The 19,890-nt window shown below is 40.2% G+C and overlaps 1 protein-coding gene across 1 annotated transcript; it reads left to right on the top strand.

Moving 5' to 3' along the window:
• The first annotated feature begins 4,210 nt into the window (after window positions 1-4,210).
• On the top strand, window positions 4,211-19,442 carry LOC131939496 (uncharacterized). The gene is made up of 8 exons (XM_059297825.1): window positions 4,211-4,428; window positions 5,181-5,764; window positions 6,426-6,508; window positions 7,326-7,528; window positions 8,551-8,656; window positions 10,619-10,742; window positions 17,497-18,091; window positions 19,340-19,442. Exons 2-7 carry the CDS (start codon window positions 5,187-5,189, stop codon window positions 18,062-18,064), a joined length of 1,662 nt encoding a protein of 553 aa, XP_059153808.1. The 5' UTR covers window positions 4,211-4,428; window positions 5,181-5,186; the 3' UTR covers window positions 18,065-18,091; window positions 19,340-19,442.
• The last annotated feature ends 448 nt before the right edge of the window (window positions 19,443-19,890 follow it).

Genomic DNA, 19,890 nt, shown 5'->3' with positions numbered 1-19,890 from the left:
GCTCGGGTACCTAAACTCGATGGTTGATCAGGGTCATGCTAGGCCTGACTTTAACTGTATGACGTCAGTCTTGACGTAGGACTTACTGGCTGACTCATCATGTTGCTTGACTTTTCTGTCAATTTGACTTCACGTTTACCTGCTGAGTCAACTTTGGTTGGCATGTCCTTGTCGATTCATTTAACAAATTAACTTAGCGTTTAATTATCGATTTGATTCGTCAGCTTTGGATACACGTATGGTATACAATGTATATATATATATATATATATATATATATATATATATATATATATATATATATATATATATATGTGTGTGTGTGTGTGTGTGTGTGTTTGTGTATGTGTGTGTGTTTGTGTGTATGTGTATGTGCGTGTGTTAGGAATCAAGTACATACTATTGGGGTAGTGGGGAGGGCGTTTTCCATTTTCTTATATTGTGTTATATTGGTTGGAGCGGTGGTTCAGAGCGAGACTATATATTCAGACTTTTATTTAATCTATTATATTCGATAATTTATTTTCCGGTTATACACTGCAACTATTTTTTAAAGTGAACAATGAAAAATTGTTTTCTGAGTTGGAACAGATAAACTCTACTTCATCTGCCCAAGGCGTCTTGAGCGCAAAGGCAAAAGATGATGATGATAATATTCCGCTAACTTTCTGAGAAAAAAATTATATAATTTTATATAGAGCATTATGTTAGTGTATATGATGAACCCGATCCTTTACATTATGTACATAGACGCCTAGAAGAGTTCCATTTCGCCACATGGCTTTCCCTGGCAGCTAAGTTTGTAAAAAAAAATGTATCCTGTGTGTTACGCTAAGCTAACATCTGTTGGTCTGTAGGCTTTACAACAACAAAAAATTACAGAAAAAAAAAATTTAGGCGTATGCTCAAGAGTTCTGAGTTTCAGCGTAGTTTTAAAAAATGTAGGCTCGAATATTAACGTGTAATATATTTTTTAAATGTATTTTCTTTTTTCATACAGACAAATGCATGCAATTTTTAATCGACGTTTTATAAAACTGTAATTGAAATTTTGTTATTTGAATAATAAATTCAATACCCTTTTTTTTTATTCAGGGGAATGTATTCTTAGATATTAAAGAAAATCTTTAATCAAAGAGTTGTGTGCCTTTGTTGAGCCAGCCCGACTTGCTGAACACTAAACGAGACACAACATTAACAGCATTAATTATATATATATATATATATATATATATATATATATATATATATATATATATATATATATATATATATAATAAGATTTTAAATGTACTCAAAATAATATAATTTTTATTTTTTTTTAGTTGTCTGAAGTTATTTAGTTTTTCAAATAAATACAGTGCACTTCAGTTTTGAAATTTCAAAATAATTTACATTTCTGTACACTGACACCAGGTATAGAAAATAATATAAATTTATCAAAAACTTGCTATATAAAAGAAATGAAAAAGAATTGATTGATTTCAAAATTATATACTAGATATCTGATTTCATTTGAGATAAAAGCTATTGTTTTGTAACAAAAATTTTGTTCATTTTTTTATTTTAGTGCATTTAAAAGCTTTTTATTATAAAGTTGTATTTTATTAATTTGTTTTTAATGAGGTCGACAGCAGATATATCTTACAATATTTTCTTTGAACAATTACCGTTGTAAACAGGTTGATCAACTAAGCTATTGGGATTAATTATGGTGTTATCTCCCCTTCTATTATAAAATATAGAAATGTATCTTGATATTAAATTTAAGTACTATTTTAATAATCAGTTCAATGCTCGTGTAAATTGTAGAGCATATAATTGCAAAATAAATATTTGAAATCGAAAGACAAAAAATCTTTACCAATGAAGGAGCAAGCACGAAGTAGCATTAAAATTATATACAAATCCGTCATTAAAAACGCAAAGGAGCTCCTGGAAACCTATTGTATACATTTGTATTTTAACCTTAACTAAAAAATTGAGGTTCATAAAGTCTCAAACCATATAATTATTCAATTGGCAGCTATGTTATTAAGTTCTTTTCATTTTTGTACAACAAAAGTTCATTTTTTTTTTTTTTTTTACACTGTGGCGATGCTAACTTCCAAAAAGTTCATTTGATTTTGCTTAAATCCCAATGTTCTATTGCTCAAAATTACACATACAAACAAATACACACACACACACACAAACCGAATTTCTGTAACTACAAATATGTCAGATCCTATCTGTTATTTAGGTTTGTGTGTAAAATTATCCGAAGATTCAGATAATTAATCTACCATACAACTGTTATTCAAGAAACAAATTACAAGTTTTCTAAAAGAAAAGCGTAATTTACCGTCAATTTTTCAACACGTCATCTCTAAGAGTACATGAACGACACCTTAGAGTTATAAATGGAAACTTCATCAGAGGTGCCACGTAGCTCGGCATCAAAGAGGAACGGAATCTCGCTCAGAGAGTCTCCATGTTAATGAGATATGCGACTCTAATCAGAGAAAAGAAAAGTTAATTGCATTACAATGACCGCAATATCTTTTCCTGGAGAGCTGAAAATGATATGTTTGCATTTTAATTACTTTTCACACATTTTTTAATACGTTTAAAATACATGTTTTTCAGCTATGATGAAGATCTAAGGTCGTTACATCATTTCTTGCGTTTGATTTTTTTTCGCAAACTTTTTTAACTACTTTAAAAAAATTAATTCCAATATTTTTTTCACTTCATTCATAGTTTTTTCTTGTTCCTTTGTCTTAACTTCATTTTTTGTAAATATAAAATCTAAACGCCGAATGGGCTGGGGTGGGGGCTGGGTGTAGGGGCTGGGGGTGGGGATGAAAGAGGTGGATGACCTAGTATATTTATGTAGGCTTCCTTATAAACATGTAACGCAATGGATGACGCGATCTCAAGCTTTATCTTTTTAATCGTCCTGACGTAGTGCGGTTTACGTCGGCGGTGGGAGAGAGAAGAGGGTGGTGATGAAAGATGGAGGGGGGATGATGTTTTTTCTTGGGTTGGGGTGGGGGGTAATGTTCGTAGGGTCGCGATATTTTTTAAGCAGCGTTTGATACGACAAAAGCATTTAGCTAGTAAACTTTATTCTATTCCGGGAAACTTATTACTTTTTCGTTTATTTTTGTATACCATGGAGGCAATTTCTTTCAACATAATTAAGTATTATGTGTCAACATGTTATGCGCCATAAAGGCCGTTGATTCTGACTTCAGCCTGCTTTTCGTTCTGGATTTGCTTCCAAAGCCTTTGTCCATCCAAGAAAAATCTACAAGACAGCAGTAGATTTTGGAAATACTCTATCCTAGATGAGTAGCTGTACCCAGCCACTGAGCTTCTTCTGTCTGGAGATCCGAACTCCAGACCTTTGGGTTAGCAATCATCATCATTATGCTGTCCCACCCGACCACACCGTCTTGACTTTTGTAAAAAAAAATGCGTTTTTTTATAAATCAAATTAGATTGATGCTAATTTATCAAATAATTAAGTTAAATAATGTAATCTAAGAAACAGCTCTGTCTTGTACAGTGTCTGATCTACAGTTATACACATAATCAAAACAATAACTTTACAACATCAACTTTATTCATGAAATGTGTTACATGAACGTGATGTTTTACTGTTGCTATTTGATTTTATGAAGCACTGTCCCCAACAGGCGAAGGGACTTTGGAACGGCGTGGCTTAGTGGTAGAGCGCTAGACTGCTAAAATGAAAGTTTCAAGTTCGAACCCGCGTTCAAATCAGTAGAACGTCCCTGAGTCCGCCCACCTCTGATGGGTACCTAACTCGCGTTAGGGAAACAAAAGGCTGACCACATTATCCCCTTGAAACAGATTAACTCTACTTCATCTGCCCCATGTGCCTTGGGCACAAACGAGAAAAGTTGATGATTTGATTTTTATGAAGTGGATGTCCCCACAGGGGAGAGGACTGTGTGGAACATCCCATTTACAACCCCCCCCCCCCACATGCCGTTTCTGTTATTGTTTATTTTTTTACCTTGCGCTTTTCTGTCTTCTTAATTTTAGAGAAAACTCTTTGTAAATCAGGCTTCGATCTAGTTTATGTGACAGAAACGCATGAAGAATTAGTGTAATTATTTTTTTCTATTTTTAGAACCCAGCACCTCAAAACACCGGTGCTAACCTTACAACCAAGTTCGGTAACTCTGAAAAGCACATGTATTGTTTGTTTTGCCGTGTGTCTCAAGAATTGGTTTCTTAACGCGGTAAAAAAAATGTTTTAAATTATGGAAGTCATACCGGTCAAGTTACTACTGAGATGATTGGTTTCAGTATGTAGCGTCTTACGGCTGTCGAGAAAAATGTCTGCTAAGCTGCTGGATTGGTGAGGTTGGTCTGTGTCTTCTGATTCTATGAACATCTAACTTAGATTTTAAGGTAAGTTTCGATTAGCCGTACCCACATATTAGGCCTACTGATAAGATAAAGATTCGCATAAGTACTAATAGTATTGGCCCTAGAGCTAATCAATTCAAACCTTAACCCAACGATTCGAGACCAATTCGTCATTTCATGTGTGTGGATCTGGCTTGGGCTAGAAGAATTAAATCTATATTGAGTGATATAGATAAATTGTATCTATATTGAGTGATATAGATAAATTGTATCTATATTGAGTGATAATTAGATAAATTGTATCTATAATTGACTTATTGAGTGATATAGAGAAATTGTATCTATATTGAGTGAAAAATAGATAAATGGTATCGATATTAAGTGATAAATGGTAAATAGATAATCTGTAGCTATATTGAGTGATAAATAGATAAACTGTATCTATATTGAGTGATAGATACATAAATTGTATCTATATTAAGTGATAAATAGGATACATAACTTGTATCTATATTGAGTGATAAATACATAAATTGTATCTTTATCGAGTGATAAATACATAAACCATCACTATATTGAGTGATGATAACATACACCGAATCTATAGTAACTAAATGATGAATGCATAAGCCGTATCTATACTGAGAAGTAAATGGAAAAATCTTATGTATATTGAGAGATAATTACATAAACCATATATACAATGTATGATATATACATAGACCTATACTTTTTAGTTATCGTCAATACAGTATAGTATCCATCTATCCACACTAAAAACAATATTTTCACAGCAATCTATGAATAGAAACGACCCTAGCCGATTCGATGACGCCATGGCGCTGGTCCCCTACCCTCGGTCCTCCACCCGCTTGAGGGACGGGTCCCCACTCCCCAACAACCGCCGTCGCCGGAGAGACTGCGAGTTTTGGCCCGGGGAGAGCCGCTACGTGCCCAGACGGAGACAGTGGCGGGGGCGTGACCCGTGTCAACCTGACCCGTGTCTGCCTGACCCGTGTCTACCTGACCCGTGCCTACAGGACCCGGGTCAGATCCTGTGCGCGAGCCCGGACTGGAGACGACCGAGGAACATCCGATGGTCAAACAGGGACGAGTACTGCTGCCCGGACAGATGGGGACCGGACGGTTCCAACCTGGACGTGTACGGCCTGATGTCTGCCAGCGACGGGTTCCACCGGCCATCCTGCGAGGACAGGTACCCCCGCCGGTCACGTGAGGACAGGTACGGCCTGAGGGCGGGCCAGTCTGGGACTGAGGGGCCGGGCGATGTCCCGTCCCCGGGGCAGGCTGCCTGCATGAACGACCTGCTGCAGGTGTCGCGGCGTGACGGCAACCAGAACTCGGACGTTTTTCTCAGGTGAGATGGCGTGGTTGCCATGGCAACCAAATATTCTTCTCAGGTGAGATGGCGTGGTTGCTATGGCAACCAGATATTTTTCTCAGGGGAGATGGCGTGGTTGCTATGGCAACCAGATATTTTTATAGTTGTATAAGATGTCCAGGTATCTTATGAAATAGTTCTGTTAATATGTTGTTTGTTTGCCCATTGATTTATAACAAAGTTGCCTTTTTCCTAAACTGTGCTGTATTTCCTTAAGCATCTCAACCGCAAACTTCGCCAAAATAAATCAATACAAAACGGTACAGTAATCTGTTGTAGCTTATTGTTTTATCACAGTTGCCAGTCAGGGTTTTGAATATTTTTTAAAATCTGGCCAGCCAGTGTTTACCAAACCTGGTTGGTATTGAAACTAAATACTAGAAATCTTTCAGACTTTTATGAAAACAACAGAAACTGGGGAATCATGAAAGCTGTGCATGGCACCCGTTCATTTGTCAAACTGTTGTCTTAGTATAAGATTGTTTTTTTTTTTATTACTGTTTGTACGTCATACAAACCTGGTGACGATTGTTTGTACGCTATGCAAATCTGGTGACGATTGTTTGTACGCTATACAAACCTGTTGACCGTTGTTTGTACGCCATACAAACCTGGTGACCGTTGTTTGATTCGACAGATGCCCACCGCCAGAGTTGAACACGGACAAATTTATCCTCAAACCCTGTCAGATCGACATTCTCCTGTCTCTGGCTGCTTCAAGTAAGTCTTACCTCAGTCACACAAACTCTTCAAGTAAGTCTTACCTCAGTCATACAAACTCTTCAAGTAAGTCTTACTTCAGTCAAACAAACTCTTCAAGTAAGTCTTACCTCAGTAACAAGTAAGTCTTACCTCAGTCATACAAACTCTTCAAGTAAGTCTTACGACACTGACATAAACTCTTCAAGTAAGTCTTACCTCAGTCAAACTCTTAAAGTAGGTCTTACTTCAGTCACACAAACTCTTACATTAACTCGTACACATTGGGGGACGGAGTGGTCGAATGGTAGAGCTTACGACTGGTAACCTGAAAAGTCTCGAGTTCGGATCTTGAGGTCGAGCTTTTAGGACGATCCTGAGATCAACCAATGTTAGGAAAATCAAGCCGGCTGGACATAGTGCTAACAACATTTTCCTCATGTATGCCGTGGTCAATGAAACAGATGAACTCTACTTCATCTGCCCCATGTGTCTTGGGCTCCAGCGGGGAAAAATGATGTTGAAGTCTTACACTAAACTCTCTAAGCTAGTCCTACTGCATTTGCTGCGTTTACTATTTTGATTGGTTTAGTACTCTGTCTTAACATTGGCTATTAATAGAGGCTTAACAAATGTGTGGGTGGGGAATTACTGGAGGCGTGACAAGGAATTAGAAGGGGTGTGAACATCACAGGCTGTCACCGCCAGAGACGACACCACTGGTTAGGTACGATAATTCTATCTCACTGACCCGTAACTCCATCTCTACGTCTGATATAAGCGGCCATGTTTTGACATAAACTCATCCCCTCCCTCCCACCCCCCCCCCACCCCCCAGATGGGACCAACACGGACATGGTGCACCAGTGCAAGTACGCCCTCATGTCGTGCGATATCGAGAACTGCATCAACAACTACCTCATCGCCGCCAAGTTCCAGCTCTGTGACGTCATGGACCGCATCCTCGACCTGATCCGGCTCAACTTCATGAGCATCATCCGGACGCGGGAGTTCCTCTCGCTTCCGTGTGACGTCGTCGTGGTAGGTCAAGGTCATAGCTGGCAATTTTTTAATATAAAAATAATATTATAGCAAGCAGGCAATTGCGGAGTGGGAACAGGGCATTCCCCCACCTCCCGTCAATTACCCCCCCCCCCCCGGACATTTCCCCCCGTCATTAACGTCCGGAGTAATTATCCCCCTGTCGAGTACCCCCCCCCGCCCAATAGGACATTACCTCCCCCCCCCCCCCCCCCGGTCATAGCTTAAGGTTCAGCTAGGGTTAGAGTTAGGGTTTGAGTTTGGGCTGGGTCTAGGGTTAGGGCTAGGGTTAGTGTTAGGAGCAATGTTGAGCTTAAAATAAATCAATGGCAAGAGTTGGGTTTGGTTTTGGGTTTAGTTTAGGGTGAGGTGAATTCTTAGGATTTTCGTCTTATGGTTAGGATTAAGTTAATATATAGGTATAGAGTTGGAGTTTGAATCAGGATTCTATCTTGGTGGATGGGGGTGGGTGGGGTAATTCCCCTTGGGGGTAATTGATAGGGGGTAATTGACAGGGGGTAACTGACAGAGGAGTATTTGATAGGGGGGTGGGGGGGGGGGGGTAATTGATAGGGGGTAATTGACAGGGGGTAACTGACAGAGGAGTATTTGATAGGGGGGTGGGGGGGGGTAATTGATAGGGGGTAATTGACAGGGGGTAACTGACAGAGGGGTAATTGATAGGGGGTGGGGGGAGTAATTGATAGGGGGTAATTGACAGGTGGGTAATTGCTCCGGGGGGGGGGTAAATACGAGGAATGTCGGGGGGGGGGGGTAATGTCCTGTAGCCTTGCGGAGTACAGTAATTATGTTTCACTGTATGTTTGGAGCATTACAATGTTAAGTTTAAACTTTAGAGGCTAAAAGTTGTAAAAATAAAAAAAAAATGTTCACAATTTACTTCAGATAATTCATGTTTGGCTCATGATAAAACATTCTAATATTGTCTGACTTATATTCGGCGTTAGAAAATTTGATTAAGTTTTCCTTGAGACAATGTCTGGAATTTTGATTTTCTCCAGATGTTTCTAACGGACTCGAATGTCAACGTGACGTCAGAGCTGGAGATCTTCTTCGCGGCCTTGTCGTGGGTGGATTTTAACAAGATGGACAGGATGCCGGACGCAGGTCGGTGTCAGAAGTATCTGTCTGTCATAGGTATCTGTCTGTCATAGTTACCTTATGCCATAGGTATCTGTCTGTCATAGGTATATGTATGCCATAGGTATCTGTCAGTCGTAGGTGCCTGTCTGTCATAGGTATCTGTCAGTCGTAGGTGCCTGTCTGTCATAGGTACCTGTCTGTCGTAGGTATCTGTCTGTTATAGGTATCTGTCTGTCATAGGTATCTGTCTGTCGTAGGTATCTGTCTGTTATAGGTATCTGTCTGTCGTAGGTATCTGTTTGTCGTAGGTACCTGTATGTCATAGGTACCTGTCTTTACCTAGGTACCTGCCTGTGATAGGTACCTGTCTGTTGTAGGTATCTGACTGTCATAGCTACCTATCTGTTAGTTACCTGTCTGTTATAGGTATCTGTCTGTCGTACACGTGTCCTTACCTTTCTTGGCCAACGTTAACTGACATTGATCGCAGATTAGTTGACCATCTTTAGTTAACCATCTTAAATTGATCATCTTTAGCTAACCATCTTAAATTGGCCATCTTCAGCTGACCATCTTAAATTGGCCATCTTTAGCTTACCATCTTAAGTTGGCCATCTTTAGCTGGCCATCTTATATTAGCCATCTTTAGCTAACTATCTTAAATTGGCCATCTTTAGCTAACCATCTTAAATTGGCCATCTTTAGCTGACCATCTTAAATTGGCCATCTTTAGCTGACCATCTTAAATTGGCCATCTTTAGCTAACCATCTTAAATCGGCCATCTTTAGCTAACCATCTTAAATTGGCCATCTTCAGCTGACCATCTTAAATTGGCCATCTTTAGCTCACCATCTTAAATTGGCCATCTTTAGCTGACCATCTGCAAAACTCAACCACGCCCACACCAAGCTCAGCTGCTAATCCATACCCTCCATCCCCCGCCACATTTCGTCAAAGATTTGCTTTACAATACATAAATAGCCTTCACGTGTTTTCCGTTTAATTTGATTAATTATACACAACATGTCGACCCCAGGGGGGGCCACATAACGGAAATGATGCAGCCAACAGCTGAACATTCTCAACGCATAACCTGTCGATGTTTACATAGATCTAACACAAACTTCAATTACACTAACAATTTTTTTTTAATTTTAATATCTAACTGGCCTTGATTATATTTTTACCATACACAAATTTATAATGAAGGTTAGAAAAATGTTTCGTGAACACTTCTGTTCAATGATAACCATCTAACCTTTGCTGGAATTGAGTTTGCTTAATTAGTATATTAAATGCAGGACGTAAAGCTTACGACTTCTATTTAATTAATTGTTTTCAATGCCTTAAGCTAAATTTTATTTTACCGTTAAAAAAAGCCAGAATTATAAGAAAATACATAAATTATGTCCGCTATATCGTGTTTATTCAATCGAATATTATATTCACCAGACAAGTTTGTGCCATATTTAGTTCATCTACCAAATAACAGTGATGTCCCTACAATATGTTAGTCCCTATATAATTTGTGTATGTTATAATGGTTGTCCCTATATAATGTTTGCAGTGGCGTAGCCAGGATCGTCTCAAGGGGGGGGTCCAATTTTTACCCGGGGACAAACTTTCTATTTGCACCCCCCTCAAACTTTCGCTTTGCACCCCCCCCTCATACTTTTTCTATATACCGAGGGGTCTATGGGGGGGGGTTTATGACCCCCCCTAACCCCCCCCCCTGCCTACGCCACTGAATGTTTGTCTTCATATAGTTATTTTCCCTTTTCATCACGTTTTCCCAATCCTGTATTTTCCTATATTACGCTTGTCCTTATATCAAGTGTGTTACTACATAACGTTTGCCCGTCTATCACATTTACCCCTTTATCATATTGTTTACATAGTTTTTGTCCCCATTTACCATGTGTCCCTACATGACGCTTGTCCCTGTCACGTTTGACCCCCCCCCCCCCCACCACCCCACCCTACAGGTCGCGTCCTGAACTGTGTCAGGTATGTGTACATTGACCCAGAGGACATCATCAAATATGTGGAGCCTAACCTGCATCTCTTCACTGGTGAGCAGGGGATGGATGCCATCATTAATATGTACAGGTGAGTAGTTGGTGTGTACAGGTGAATACAGGTTGGTGTACAGGTGAGTATAGGTTGGTGTGTACAGGTTGTTGAGTACAGTTTGGTGTGTACAGGTGTGTACAGGTTGGTGTGTAGAGTATAGAATGGTGTGTACAGGTTGGTGTGTACAGGCTGGTGTGTACAGGTTGGTGTGTAGAGTATAGAATGGTGTGTACAGGTTGGTGTGTACAGGCTGGTGTGTACAGGCTGGTGTGTACAGGCTGGTGTGTACAGGCTGGAGTGTACAAGTGAGTTAGGATTGGTGTGTACAGGTGAGTATAGAATGGTGTGTTCAGGTTTGTGTACATGTGTGTACAGGTTGGTGTGTACAGGTGTGTACAAGTGAGTATAGGTTAGTGTGTACAGGTGTATACAGGTTGGTGTGTACAGGTGTATACAGGTTGGTGTGTACAGGTGTGCATAGTTTGGTGTACATGTGTGTACAGGTGAGTACAGGTTGGTGAGTACAGGTAAGTGTAGGTTAGTGTATAGAGGTAACAAAGCTGACAGAAATCACATTCAATATTCCTAAATTTAATAATGTTTTCTTTCATTTAATTTGTTCTAATGAACAAATCTTCCCACCCAGCGCTGCTGGCAAAAAGGTTTTTCAAAAGTAAAGAATATTTAATGTGCTGTAACAATACATCTATAAATACCCCAACACGATTGTGTTTGTCATGTCGTGAAAGTCCATTTAACACTTCAAAAACTACTAGGTCGTATGCTCTTTATTCCCAATACACGATACCCATTTGATTCTTATGAAATCGATCAATCTTCTATAGAATTAAAACAAATCTATACGTTTATTTAACGAAAATCTTCGGACATGATGCCGATAAAGAAGTAAAATGGTGAGGCGTTTGTTCTTCGGTTGCTCTCTTTTTTAGGTTATTCTTACGAATCTTTTGGTGGAAAATATTTTCAATCACTTAGGTCAGGGGTCTCCAAACTTTTCAGCCCGAGGGCCGCATTAACTATCAAATATCAGCTCGGGGGCCAGAGTTTCTTTAAGGCATCTCTTCGGGTTGGTGTGGCGCCCCCCCCCCCCCACCCCCAAAGAACGTCTATCGCCCGCCCCCTCCCACCGAAATATAAGTTATATAGAAATACATACAAATTTCAAGTGTCTACACCCCCTCCCCCCACCAGAAGAAAATAGTCTGGAAGAAACACTTTCGGGGGTCGACAACACAATCGAGGTCCAAGTTTTCTCACGTATTTCATTCTTGAAAGTGTACTTGTTTCAAAAATATGACAAGCCTGAAGGCCTTAAGGTGGGCGTATAGATCAGAAACTAGATTTCCCTCTCTTGCTGTTTTAGGTTCAGAAAATTTAAATGACTAGTTATGTCTGCAGTAGAGGCCAATTTCTATACCCACTCTTCGTGACACGATAATGGCTGTGGCTTGAATTTAATTTCAGGAAGTCACCCATTTATTTTCTTATATATTCTGCTCAGAACTTTCTAGCCAAATTAGCCATCTTACTGATGTAAAATATGGTGAATCTTGCGATTTTGTGTTTGTCTCTGAACTATCAATGGTTAGATATCCTCTCCGGTAACAGTGTCATACATTCTATATAGAGAAGCCAGCTCTTGTGTTATGTTCATGTCTTCAGAGTTTCTTCCAGGCATCTCTTCGGGGGGGGGGGGGGCTAAGTGCCCCCCCCCCCGATTTTTTTTACCTCCCCCCCCCCCCGAACGAAATGAAATTTATTTAATTTATATAGAAAATATATACTTTTAACAGTAGATGCAGTAGATGGCGATCAGACAGGATACAATGAACAAAGCCAACCCCACACCTGTTGGCAAAAGTAAATCAAGACACACGTTTAAAGCTTACCTACGCCCCATCGGAGTGGTCTAGCGGTAGAGAGCTGGACTGGTAACCCTTAAGTCTCGAGTTCGAATCCGGGTTCAAGTCAGTAGACCGTCCCTGAGTCCACCCAACTCTGATGGGTAGATAACTCACGTTAGGGAAAGTAAAGGCGGCTGGGCATAGTGCTGACCACACTCAGTGTTTCTTCCAGACTTTTTTCTCCGGGGGTGAAAAAAAAGTCTGGAAGAAACACTGCATGTCTTCATCCTCACCTCTAATGAACACAAGCAGTTGAAAGGTGGAACAGCTGTCCATTACAATTACAAAATTGCAAAACTTGCTTGCCTTTTTCACTATTTGAGTTACGATGTTTTCACCAATGTTTGCAACACAGCGGGCAAAGGTATTTGCACCTAAAGCTACATTTTCAAATTGGTTTGAATTTTCTGTAAAAAGATCCTCAGGAACCTTTAACAACATTTATTCAGTGGACAAAACTAACATCGCGGGCCGGATGAAATTACCTCGCGATCCGGCCCGCGGGCCGTAGTTTGGAGACCCCTGTCTTAAACAGTCGCCCGACTTTGATTTTTTTTTTTTTTAAATGTCCCTTTGTTCAAGGGATCCAAAATTTTTATTATTAAAAATTTAATCAACAATGTTACAAGTGTATGTCATCATTATTGAATAGAAGTATGTTATAATAACGTTACCGTGTTTAGACTTTGAAAATAAACCTAAAACCAATTAACAAAATATATCCTATTACCACGGTTGCATAGTTGATATAAAAGGTGTTTTAAAATTATTATGTAATAAAAATTAGATCGTTAAACTTTGTATTTCATGTATGTCTTAGTTTCACTTGTTTAATTTAGCTATTTTTCTAAAACGTTATTTCCCTTGAATAATATTTTGGTATTTGGATTTCCAAATGGGAGATAATTCATCCATTTCAAATTCCTCACCTTAAGTTGACCGCTTACATATAAAAAAACCTTTAAGTTACTATTTGCTATTGTAACAATTATATAGAGCAGAAGTTCTAAACAAAATAGTTTGGTAGGTTTTTTTTAGCATTATCCAGTTGAAAAACAAATACATCAGTAGCCGTTGTAGATTGCAATAATTAATGTTAGCAACAAATGCGTCAAAATCATATAATAATATTCTAATTAATTGTCTTTTTATTATTTTTCACCCCCTAATAAAGGATTTATATATAACATTTGTAGCCTGGAATCTATAACATTTATAACCTTTTACTTTTCAAAAACAAAAACAAATCGTTACACAATCATACTATATAGACATTTTACAATTATAACTAAAGACAGTCAGCTTAAAACAGGTAAGTTCCGTCTTGGAACTCACCTTGAGAGATCTGCAGAGAACCCAACACTACAAGAACTGGTTTTTTTTTTCAGTTGTTTTTTTTTCCAGACTTTTTCCCCCGGGGGGGGGGGGGAATAAACATATGAAATTTTCTAAAGGGGGGGGGGGGGGGCTATGTCTGTAAGTACAAAGTAGACTCGTGAACAATTTTCAATATAATGTGATTACGCTTGCAAACTGGAATTGAAGGAATTAGTACAAACTTTTGCGACGAAGGAGGCATGCAAAATTTGATTTTGATGTCTACTTATAACGTTTATGTAATTGATAATAAATTAACAGGTCACTTTTAATTAATTGTTTTCTTATACATATGTTTTATTAATTAGTCTGTGTGAAAGGGAGCGTTTTAATAAGTTTTGCCTGGGGCGCTAAATAACCCGGCGCCGGCAATGCTCCTAGTTCTAACAAGTCATTTGTCTATTAGCTCGAACAAGCTATATGTCTCTTTGTTCGAACAAGACATATGTCTCTTAGTTCGAACAAGCTATATGTCTCTTAGTTCGAACAAGACATATGTCTCTTAGTTCAAACAAGCCACGAGTCTGTCAGATTAAACTGGCCACACGTCTCTTATTTCGAATAAGCCATGTCTCTTTGTTCGAATAAGCGATATGTCTCTTAGTTCGAACAAGCAAGATTATATCAGTTTGAACAGGCTACGCGAGTCTTATTTCGAGCAAGCCATTGTCTCTTAGTTTGAACAAGCCCAGGGGCGGAACTACAGTGCCGCCAGACCCCGCAATGCGGGGGGCCCCAGACCGATTGGGGGCCCAAAAATCCTGGCTAAATTATTACAAAAATTATTTTTTTTTAAATTTAATTTTAAAAAAATAGGTGGATGTCGAGTTATCTTTCTTCTACAGTTACAAACAAACACGATAGTCGGCAAACATCATTGAGAAAAATGCACAGACTATTGCTCGAGAGACCGCCAGACATATAGACAACTTCAAAGACGCAGCCTACCGTTCTTTTTTAGTGTCGTCGATTAGGAGAACAAAAAAGCTTTGAAAATCGGGCTGGGGAAATGTTGCGGCGACTATCCTGGTCTTCTAGACGACCGGAAAAAGTCGGCACTATTGATGTAGATGTTCATCGGCGCTTTCTTGTCCCCTTCCCTTGAACCTTCCCAACTCTCTACCCTCCCCCCATCCCCCTAACCTCTACCCCTCACCACACCCTTACTCTTACAATAAGATGTAATGCATAGATTAACGAACCGTTTATGAACTACTGAACTGTAAACTGACCAATTCTGAACATTTTGTTAAAGACACTAGTCAGTAGTTGTTCATTTACCTCAGGGGTCTATAAGCTTTTCAGTCCGAGGGCCGCATTAACTATCGAATTTCAGTTCGGGGGCCAGTTTCTTCCAGGCATGTCGTGATTTTTCTGAGCAAAGTTCCTCAGCCATCACCAACAAACGTTTTTCCGTAGACAAAATATCTCCGCGGGCCGGATGAGAGGACCTCGCGGGCCGTAGTTTGGAGACCCCTGACTTAGGTCATTGCAGTACCTCTGATTTGTTTTTTATATCACGGTTTTAAGGTTGGACACTGTTTGTTGAGAACTGTGCAGAAACTGCAAAAATTGCTTTATATTTCGTAGTTTTAAAAATCGATGAAAAGAATACACTTGGTTTATACACTACATTTTAACTACCCTTAAGTCGATTGCTAACACAAACGTCACGAGTTGTGGACACGGACTCGAGTGTAGGTTGTTCCTGAGCCCACCAAGCTCTGATGCGTACCTAACTCACTTGAGGGAAAGTAAAAACGGCTGGGCTTAGTTAACATGCTGTGGTCAAGAAACAGATAAACTCTTCTTCATCTACACTAAGGAACGTCGTATAACGTAATATATAACCTCAGATGATATCTCCATAGACTACTCCCTCTCATGTAATAATTCTAGGAATCCCCCTCCCCCCCCCCCCCCCCCCCCACGCGGCCTCCTCCCGCCCCTTACTGAACTCTGATACTATACGATTCTAGAAGAAAAAATCATGAGTTTTAAAATCAATAACGGATAAAATCGCTTTATACATCTTGGTTAGACACTGTTGTAAAGCCGAGAATGAGAAGAAAGAATCTTTCAAGTGGGTTATGTTATCGATTTAGCCGGCTAAATAGTAAAAGTGTTACGGGTCAGTTCAGTTGTAGGTTAGATTAGAATAGGATTGAATGATCAACTTTCAAATCAAGAAAAATCAAAGATTATTTAACCCTTGCTCTCTACTTTCATGTAGCACAAAATAACCTTTGACACTGTTTGATTATATAATAAAACCGGCAGCCGGAAAAACAATTGCCCGAATTCCGTTTACATTTCCCCGAAGGCGACAAACGCTCAAATGGTCACTTGCCTGAATGCGACTAAGCCCGGAAATCATATATGTGTATTAATACGCTATTTGTCTCGTAAAATTATCACCATGCTGAGTAAACTATGAAAATGACAACAACAAAAAACAACTCTTTACGAACTTCTACTTGATAAAGTATACGTTTTTTTTTTGTCGTTTGTTTTTTGGCAAACAGTCTTTGGGCAAATGACATTAGGGCATTCATCTCATTCGAACAAACGTCCATTCAAACATTTGTCGTAGATGGAATAAAGCCAGCAAAGCATTCTTCCCATTTCTGATCCCAGAATTACAAGACCCCGATCCTCCCATTTCTGACACGGCCCTAATCCTCCCACTTCTGACACGGCCCTAATCCTCCCACTTCTGATACGCCCTAATCCTCCCACTTCTGACACGGCCCTAATCCTCCCACTTCTGACACGGCCCTAATCCTCCCACTTCTGACACGGCCCTAATCCTCCCACTTCTGATACGCCCTAATCCTCCCACTTCTGACACGGCCCTAATCCTCCCACTTCTGATACGGCCCTAATCCTCCCACTTCTAACACGGCCCTGATTCTCCCACTTCTGACACGGCCCTAATCCTCCCACTTCTGACACGGCTCTAATCCACTTCTGACACGGCCCTAATCCTCCCACTTCTGACACGGCCCTAATCCTCCCACTTCTGATACGGCCCTAATCCTCCCACTTCTAACACGGCCCTGATTCTCCCACTTCTGACACGGCCCTAATCCTCCCACTTCTGACACGGCTCTAATCCACTTCTGACACGGCCCTAATCCTCCCACTTCTGACACGGCCCTAATCCACTTCTGACACGGCCCTAATCCTCCCACTTCTGACACGGCCCTAATCCTCCCACTTCTGACACGGCTCTAATCCTCCCACTTCTGACACGGCCCTAATCCACTTCTGACACGGATCTAATCCTCCCACTTCTGACACGGCCCTAATCCTCCCACTTCTGACACGGCTCTAATCCTCCCACTTCTGACACGGCCCTAATCCTCCCACTTCTGACACGGCCCTAATCCTCCCACTTCTGACACGGCCCTAATCCTCCCACTTCTGACACGGCCCTAATCCTCCCACTTCTGATACGGCCCTAATCCTCCCACTTCTGATTCCAGGACCAAGGCTCTGATCCTGTCTGGAACAATCCCAATGCCCCCGGGCAGCAATGGCCTTTGCAGGCCCAACCTCACCTACGACGCAATGAAGAACCCCATGGCCGTGGGTCCCATCCGTGAGGTCGCCCCCTCCCGTGGGGTAGGTCCCACGCGTGAGGTCCCGCCCTCCCGTGGGGGAGGCCCCACCCCCGGTGGGTCGAAGCCCGACAAGAAAGGCAAAAAAGGCGGTAAAGAAAATGAAAAGAAAAAGAAAGGGGACGAAATGAAAAGGGAGAAAGATGAGAATAAGAAAGGGGGAGACAAGAGTATGAAAAAAGATGACAAGAAAAAGAAAAAAGGCGATAAGAAAGAGAAACCCCCTGAGGATCTGGCTATGGGGGACATGGGGGGCGAGGAAAACATGCAGACGTTTAGAGAGGAACCTAACGACGCACCGAACGATGCACCGAATGAAGATGTAACGGAGAATAGTAACGAGAACTACTTTTACTACCCGTATCAGGAGATGGGGTACTACGACAACTGCTACAACTACGACTACTGCTACAACTACTACAATGTCTGCTGAAACTCTCGTGTCTGACTTTACCTTCAGGTGAGCGATGTTTAGATCTCATGTTTTTAGCCTGAACTCTCAGTTTTTTCATTGTATCAGGTAGGTTATGTTTAGACCTCATGTTTTTAGCCTGAACTCTCAGTTTTTTCATTGTATCAGGTAGGTTATGTTTAGACCTCATGTTTTTAGCCTGAACTCTCAGTTTTTTCATTGTATCAGGTAGGGTATGTTTAGACCTCATGTTTTTAGCCTGAACTCTCAGTTTTTTCATTGTATCAGGTAGGGTATGTTTAGACCTCATGTTTTTAGCCTGAACTCTCAGTTTTTTCATTGTATCAGGTAGGTTATGTTTAGACCTCATGTTTTCACTCTGAACTCATAGTTTCCTTAATAAACAATGTATAAGGTGAGCGATGTTTTGACATAATGTTTTCAGACTGAATTCACAGCTTACCTTAATGAAAAATGTATAAGGTGAGTTATGTTTAGACCTCATGTTTTCGGTCTGAATTCATAGTTTCCTTAATAAACAATGTATAAGGTGAGTTATGTTTAGACCTCATGTTTTCACTCTGAACTCACAGGTTTCCTCAAAGATCAATGTATACATGTAGTTTTAAAATACTAGATCTAAAAGGATAATCAGATAAACGTGTTGTTTCAAAAAACGTAGCACATGTCTAGTTTTAGGTCCTTAAGGTATCAGCGGTTGGGATTAGGGTTAAGGTAAGGATTAGGTCCAGAAATTGGTTCAGGAAAATTAGAGTCTAGTCGATGGTTATGACCTGTTTTAGAGCTAGCACAGCGAAACTAGCCTAATTTCTTCTTATTAAAATTATTGATACTTTTTTTAAAAACTGTTTCTCGTATATTATATTAGGAGTCATTTGTCAACACATGTATTTGTAACGATGGACGATTTAAAAAAATGTTTTTCACTTATCTGATGAGTGAATTCATACAGTACGTTCTTATAAAGTTGTGAACTAGAGATGGACGCTTCTCTAAACCGTTTTTTATTGAGGCAATACGTAGAAGTGCTTTTAAAATGTAGAAAATATCGGCAAACAATGAAATGAAAAATAGTCACATTGTTTTAACTTTCGTCCCCTCCCCACAGGCAAAATCCACCAATCACACCAACTACAACTTTCACCGCCATCCCACCCCTCCGTCTCCATTTCACCTCCACTCATTACAACCCCCTAATTCCATTTATGGCAGTTATATGGTTAAAAAAAGATGGATTTCGCATACTGACGTTATTTTAACTTTGTTTCGTTTCAGTGCAGAATGCTCTTCCTTTTTAAAGTTACCTTTTGCTTCGTGTAATGAGAAACAAAATTGTAATCTTCAATCTTGGCCAGCAAGAAAATCAGCCCCACGGTCGCTTAGATTTTTTTTTTAAATAAACCAATAAACGTATTCATGCATTTCTGGTTGCGATTGAGTATTTTGATGAGTTACACCATAATGCTAGTCTAATAGACGCACCACTTGCCAGATAAAATATATTACCCTAGTCCAGGGGTCTCCAAACTTTTCAGTCCGAGGGCCGCATTACCTACCAAATTTCAGTTCGGGGGCCAATTTCTTCCAGGTATGTCTTTGATTTTTCTGGGCAAAGTTCCTCAGCCTGCTCCAACAAACATTTTTTCCGTGGACAAAATGATCTCCGCGGGCCGGATGAGAGGACCTCGCGGGCCGCATCTGGCCCGCGGGCCGTAGTTTGGAGACCCCTGCCCTAGTCTAATAGACGTAAGACTTGCCAAATTTACAAACAAAAGTTAGAATCTTAACCGACTCCCCCCCCCCGAAGACCCCCCCCCCCCCCCCCC

Source organism: Physella acuta, unplaced genomic scaffold, assembly GCF_028476545.2.
Source record: "Physella acuta isolate Inbredline_101_S28 unplaced genomic scaffold, ASM2847654v3 ptg000281l, whole genome shotgun sequence".
In the NCBI taxonomy this organism is placed as follows: Eukaryota; Metazoa; Mollusca; class Gastropoda; family Physidae; genus Physella; species Physella acuta.
Note: the sequence above shows the minus strand (reverse complement) of the source record. Positions and strands in the feature narration are given on the sequence as shown.

Coding starts and splice junctions, on each gene's coding strand:
- LOC131939496 (XM_059297825.1), top strand. CDS start 5,187: ATGAATAGAAACGACCCTAGCCGATTCGATGACGCCATGGCGCTGGTC. Junction 7,529..8,550: donor TTCCGTGTGACGTCGTCGTG/GTAGGTCAAGGT, acceptor GATTTTCTCCAG/ATGTTTCTAACGGACTCGAA. Junction 10,743..17,496: donor GCCATCATTAATATGTACAG/GTGAGTAGTTGG, acceptor TTCTGATTCCAG/GACCAAGGCTCTGATCCTGT.